The following is a 7500-nucleotide window of genomic DNA, read 5'->3' on the forward strand; positions in this document are numbered from 1 at the left end:
ATCATTATTATAAATATTATCATTATTATAAATATTATCATTATTATAAATATTATCATTATTATAAATATTATCATTATTATAAATATTGTCATTATTATAAATATTATCATTATTATAAATATTATCATTATTATAAATATTATTATTATTATAAATATTATTATTATTTTAATATTATTATTATAAATATTATTATTATTATAAATATTATCATTATTATAAATATTATTATTATTATAAATATTATTATTATAAATATTGTTATCATTATAGATATTATTATTATTATAAATATTATTATTATTATAAATATTAGTATTATTATAGATATTATCATAATTATAAATATTATTATTATTATCGCCATCATCATCATCATGATTATTATTATTAATATAACTATTATCATTATCATTGTTATGATCATTATCATTACTGTCATTAACATGATTATTTTTACTCTCATTATTATTACATTCATCATTAATCTCATTATTGTTATGATCATTCAAATATTATTATCATTACTAGGATTCTTCATTTTATTATTATGATTAACTGATTTTTTGATAATAATAATAATAATAATAATAATAATAATAATAATAATAAGAAGAAGAAGAAGGAGAAGAAGAAGAAGGAGAATGAGGAAATAATTATTATTGTTTTTTTTTTTTTTTTTTTTTAATCTTCATTATTATCATAGTTGTTGTTATTGTTATCATTATCATTTTATCATTATCATCATCATCATTTTAATGATAGGTACAATGACTATTTTTGTGGAATTACTATCATTATCATTATTATTATGATTGTCATGATTATCATTATCATCATTATTTTTATTATCCTTATTATTTTACTTATAGTTATCATATACTTATTGTTATTATCATGACTCCTGTTATCATTATTATCAACAGTGATGGTAATAGTGAGAGTAACAGTAACAAGAAGTGTAATAGTAATATCAGTTGTAATGATAATAATCCGTATAATTGTGTTGATGTTGTTGTTTCTGCTGTTGTAGGTGTTACCATCACTATCATCATTTTCTTTATTATCATCGGCATTATTATGCTATTATCATCATCATTACTAATGTTATTATTGTCTTCATTACTAATGTTATCATCATTATCACTTTTTTAACATCATTATTATTACTGATATTTTACCATCATTATCATTACTAATGTTTTTTTTTTATACTCATTCTCATCAATATCATTGCTATCATTATTCGCATCATCACTATCATTTTCATCAATGTTATTGTTATCATTATCATCCCTTTTTCTTGTCATCATTATCGTCAATATTATTGTTATCATCAATATGATAATCATTGTCTTAAATTGTTAACGTTTTCATTATAATTTCGAATTAGCAGTATCACTGTTCATTGATGCAAACTTTATCATTATTGCTATCGTCATTATCGTGATTGTGATCGTCATCATTATTATTGTTATTATCATTTCCATTATATTTTTTAACTATCCCGATAATTCCCTCTTGATATATTGATATGAACACACACATATCGCGGCAATCACACACACACACACACACGCACACACACACACACACACACACACACACACACCACACACACACACACACACACACACACACACACATATATATATCCAACGGGTATTAACAAATTATATTGTATGAAAAATTATGCCAGTACATAGTTTTTTTCCACGAAGCAGAGAAGACAATATAATTCAGAAAGAAAACAGAGCGAGAAATATGCAGATAAAGAGAAATATACGAACATCATGAATAAAGGAAAATATGTATACGAAAGACATATAGAAAAACCCGTAAATAAAAGAAAAATACTAATCATAAATAAGCGAAAAAATATGTAAGGAAGATATATATATATATATATATATATATATATATATATATATATATATATATGTATATATAAGTATATATATATACATATACATATATGTATATGTATATATATGTACATATATATATATATATATATATATATATATATATATATATATATATATATATATATATATAAGTATATATATACATATACATATATATATATATATATATATGTATATATATATATATATATAATATATATATATATATATATATATATATATATATATATATAAAAGTATATATATACATATATATATAAACATGTATAAAAGAAAAATACTGATCGATCTCTTTCACTTCCGGTCGAATGTCAGACGGAGTTAGCGAGAGGAGGAAGAAGGGAAGGCATTAACAAGATATATATGTATCTGTAGCACGTCTGTCTGTCTGTCACTTGGTCTTCTGAGATCACAGGAGGTTTTACTGGGATTTTAGTTCCTGTGTCATTTCTGTTTCGTGACTATGATGGTGCCAGGTATAGTGGTTGGTTTGTGGTGTGGTGTGAAATATATGAAAAATAGTGGTACTGTTTGTTTTAGATTTATTACTTGTATGATTGGATTTGATGAATTACTTATGCGATTTATTTGAAGTACGAGTAAAGATCATTAGCTTTGCATATTAATTTAAAAGATGAATAATGAATTGTAAATCGTGCACGATATGAGTATAATATTTGTTTTATGAGTATTTTCTTTCCTTCGACAGGAGGGTTACGCCCCAAACCGGTAGGAGAAGAATCCGAAGAGACAACGAACGCCAAATCTCCCACTCAAAGTCCCCAGCAGACATCCCGAATACCCCCCACCCCCAGGAGACCATCACGACCTCTCCCCCCCTTGCCGCCCTTGCCCTTCGTCGGTAAAGAGCCGCTGAAGGGCATCGGGTATCGGATGACCTCGTCGCTAGATCTGCGGGGCCGGTCCGATCTGCCGACGTCGGGAAAAGGGAATGCAGGGACGTTCGTTTCGCAAACTGATGTCAAGACGATGCTTTCCACACGGGCGAGTAGTCAGAGAGAGTTACGGGCTGTGGGATGTCGCTCGTCCTGTGGTAAGATGTTGGCTGGTTTATTATTGGAGTTATCGCCGCGCTTATGAGGTGATATATATTTTTACCAGGGATAAAACTGTCATTGTTCCTGTTTGCATTATTGGCATGTTGTTAATGTTCGCATTATTATCGTTATCCTCGGAACTGGCTATTTAATATACACGTCAGCACCATGATCACTGATAGCACTATCGTCAAAGCTATAATCGCTGTATACCATGTAATGCTATATTATATGCTCATTGAAATCATAATCGATGTTTATGCCTTATTCTCACATAACCCCCAGTGAATGCCCAAGAGAACGGTAATGTGGAGAACGCGCAGGATTCCCCAGTCGTCACCGCGAACCCTACCTATCGCTCCTTCCCTCCTGCACGAGTCCCCAGCTCTCAACTAGAGTGGTAAATACGTTCGATTGTTTTTGTTTTTTTTTAGTTTTGCTTTTGAAGTATTTTTGAATGATGTGGAGTCCACGAAGTCTGCCAAGACGATGGGGGTCTTGAATTTCAAAATTTTCTGTCTTATTGTCGTAGCATTTCCTTTATTTTTGTTTGTATTTACGAGATATTTGTTTCAGTTCCGGACGTCCTGCCATGCCACCTCCAAAGCCGCCGCGCACCTACGCCACCACCCACCCGATCCCGCCCAGAAATCCAAATTCTCGGGCGTCCCAGGCGGTTCAGGACAAGCCCCCTCTGCCCCCGAGGACGCCCGTGTTCAAGCTGCCTCCTACACCCACCGCCGTATCGCAATCCCGCCCAAAGAACGCCCTTCCTCTGCCGCCGCGATCGCCCGTCTGGTCGCACGCCCATCGTGACCCTACGCGTCCGCCACTGCCACCGGGAGGAGCGAAAGGTTACCCACACGCGCCACCTCCACTTCCTCCTTCTGCGTTTGCTCGGGCTAGGTCTCCCTCCTCGTCCTCTCCCTCGTTACCTCCTCCGGCCGCTCGCCCTCCATCCCAGCCCCTTCGCCATCTGTCAGCCTCCTCCTCCGATTTACGAGCCTGTGCCCCTCCGACCGACGCCCCTTCCCGTGTCCCTTCGCCCGGAGGCCCGCGCCCATCCACCCTGCCGAGGTGGGCTTCCCTGCTTTTCCCAGGGACCCGACAGTCTACAAATAAGAAGGATTCGGAGGCCTCTCCTAACAACCAGAGACGAAGGGAACCACGAGGCTCTCCCGACCCCGAGGAAAGAAGATCGCGTCCTACCACAGGCAGTTCCAGAGGGTTGGCGAGGTGTCCTTCAGCCCCTCCTGCAGGAAGAGGTCCTTTGTCAGCCCCGAAGCCTACGGTCACATCCTACACGCTCATGGTGTACACGGACGACTCGACGACGCCGCCAACGACCTCGATCTTCCTGGGACCACCTGTGATGAGGTGATGAGCACGCCATCTCTTCTTCCTGGATTTAAAACCGATATAATGTGATTTAATGTTCTCTCTGTCTGTAAAAAAGAAATATATACATATATATATGAGTTCTACTTCTTTTTTAATGCACCTCGTAACAGTTTTTCTTCCAAGATCATTTAATATCGACTTGACAGCTACTTCATTTAAATTGTTACTTCATTTGAATAGCTACTCTGGGTAATTACTTAATCTATATAATTACTTCATTTACATAACTACTTTATTTACATAACTACTTCTTTTGCATAACTACTTCTTTTACATAACTACTTCATTTAGATAACTACTTCATTTGCATAACTACTTCATTTGAATAGTTACTTAATTTACATACTTACCTCATAATGAATAGTTACTTCATTTATATACCTACTTCACTTAAGTAGTTACTTAATATATTTCTAGAAATCAGTGTTCTAGTCTTATCTTCTGGCATCAAGTCCTTAAGCTTGAGTGTCCCCTCATGTGACCAGTTAAATAGTGTCTTTATTCCTATTTCCTGGAGTGCCGTATTGTCCTTTGTGTTAATAAGCCTCATTTTACCAGTTAAATAATTTCCTTTAAGAGATCACACTCCTTTGCCTAAAAGAAGCTAGTGAATTTCCTTCATTTCGCCAGTGTTATGTTCGTTAGTTCCTCAAGTTAAATACTTTCTTTAAAACAAATCACAGTGTTCTATTCCTCTTGCTTGGAGTACCGCCATGTCTTGCGTATAAACAAAAAAAAAAAGGTTTCCCCTAATTTACCAGGTAAATACCTTCTCTTCAAAAATTCATGTGTTCTAATCCTATTTTTTAGTGTGTCGTGATATCCTTATTTCACCAGTTAAATACTTTATTAAAAAAAAAAAAAAAAAGTTTTTTGTGTTTCCCTTCATTTCAACAGTTAAATACTATCTCTTAAAAGTTCAGTGTTTTATTCCTATTTCGTGTTTTTCGTAATCTCATTAATTCGCCAGTTAATAACCTTATTTAAGATAAAAAATCAGTGTTCTAATGACATTTGTCTAGATTACCGTCATGAACTTTACGTGAAATAAAATACTTTGATTACTTCACCTGAATAGCTACTTCATTTATTAAAAAAAAAAAAAAAAAAAAAAAAAAAAAAAAAGGGTTCTAGTCCTGTGTGTAATGCCCCCCCTACCCCTCCTACCCCCCCTTAACACGTACCCAAAAGACGTGCGTACTGCGACAATAAACTTCTTCGGATGCCTTGAATCGATAGGAACCTTTTGTTGGCATTTTCTCTTCCACTCTCTCTCTCTCTCTGTCTCTCTCTCTCTCTCTCTCTCTCTCTCTCTCTCTCTCTCTCTCTCTCTCTCTCTCTCTCTCCGCGTGTAATCCCCCTCTCGCCCATTCTTTCTTCTTTCGTATACATTTTTTTTCCTTCTTCTGACAGAGGTCTTTCAACAAGTCCACAGAGAGATTTAGACGCGAGGGAAAAATCTTCGGCTCTATTTTTGTGCTGCGAACGAAGCCATTGGCAGGGATTCGCATTCACGAACGTCCTCGATTCTCCGTGCCGGACTTCAAAAAAAAATTATCTATTTTCTTCACCTTTTTTGTTTTCTTTATTTTCTTCTTTCTTCTCTTCCTTTTTTTCTGTCTCCCTTTCTTTTTTTCCTTTTCTCTGTCTTTTTTTTTCTTTTTTTTTTCTTCGTTTTTTTTTTTTTTCAAAATATTGATGATTTTTAAGTAAATTTATCTGATTTTTTAGGTTCAAGTAAATTTATCTGATTTTTTTTAGGTTTATTTTCTTCGGTCTACTTTTTTTCTCTCTTTCTCTCCTCTATTTATTTATTTATTTTTTTGTCGTTTTCCTTTTTCTTTTTTTCCCTTCTTCGTATTTTAGGGGTAAATTACCTATTTTCTTTTCCCTTCTCCCTTTTCTTCTCCGTGTAATGAAAATAACTGATTTTTCTAATATTATTAAATGCCCTGCTTGAAGTTCTGATATTCGAGGAATTTCACATCATCAGACACACACACACACACACACACACACACACACACACACACACACACACACACACACACACACACACACACACACACAACACACACACACACACACACACACACACACACACACACACACACACACACACACACACACACACACACACACAAATACACACACACACACACATACACATACACATACACACACGCATACACACACATATTTATATACACTGGGAATTCTACTTCAGATAAACCTTTTCCTCTCTTTGTTCCATATAAAACTTGACTTTACCTTTTATTTTTATTTTACATCATATTGACATTTTCAAGCTAGAAATAATCTTTCTGTTTTGTTTAATATATGGCATTGGTGACGAAAGTGAATGGGGGGGGGGGGTATAGCTGACCTCCTATACAGAGGTCATATGTAATGTTCCGTGTTTGACATTAGGATCGAGGTCAGATCAGGTTACTTTATAATGTGTCATGTCAGATAATACATCTAAATTAATTTCCTTATTCAATTAAAATGTCACTAACACATTTAATTAAAAAGAAGGTTATTATTATTTAGTTCAAGGCTTGCGGATAAATATTTTATGATTTGTTTATTATTTTCAATATGCTAAATTTTTTCGAATGTTGAATGAACATGAAACCCCTTTATATCAAACACAAATATATTTTCTCTTGTCAGTGTATTTCTAGTCTAAAAAACGTATCACTTTTGTGTCCATTTTAAGTTCTTTCTCGTGACACAAAGGTCAGTTCCTAAAATATATATTAATCTGTGAAATTATGATTTTTTTGTTTTTTTAATATGCAAGATTTTAAATACACTTGAGAGAATAACACACACGCTTTGGAATTTTTCCTGAATTCTGAAACCCTTAAACTGTAATAGACACACGATAAAAGGAAGAAAAAAGGGAGAGAAGATAAATAAATAATGATAATAATGATAATAATAATCATAATAATAATGATAATGATAAAAATGATGATGATAATAATAATAATAATAATAATAATAATAATAATGATAATAATAATAATAATAATAATAATGATAATAATAATAATAATAATAATGATAATAATGATAATAGTAATAATAATAATAATAATGAT

At 33.4% G+C, this 7500-nt stretch overlaps 1 protein-coding gene across 1 annotated transcript in view; it reads left to right on the forward strand.

Moving 5' to 3' along the window:
• Positions 1 to 2394: 2394 nt before the first annotated feature.
• Positions 2395 to 7500, forward strand: part of LOC125026641 (atrophin-1-like) — an 18990-nt gene continuing 13884 nt past the window's right edge. Inside the window, exons 1-4 of the mRNA XM_047615222.1 lie at positions 2395 to 2407; positions 2641 to 2985; positions 3275 to 3389; positions 3566 to 4366. Of these exons, the coding sequence (XP_047471178.1) occupies positions 2395 to 2407; positions 2641 to 2985; positions 3275 to 3389; positions 3566 to 4366 (1274 nt within the window). The remainder of the gene's footprint in view (positions 2408 to 2640; positions 2986 to 3274; positions 3390 to 3565; positions 4367 to 7500) is intronic.

This window comes from Penaeus chinensis, chromosome 6 (assembly GCF_019202785.1).
Source record: "Penaeus chinensis breed Huanghai No. 1 chromosome 6, ASM1920278v2, whole genome shotgun sequence".
Taxonomy (NCBI): domain Eukaryota; kingdom Metazoa; phylum Arthropoda; class Malacostraca; order Decapoda; family Penaeidae; genus Penaeus; species Penaeus chinensis.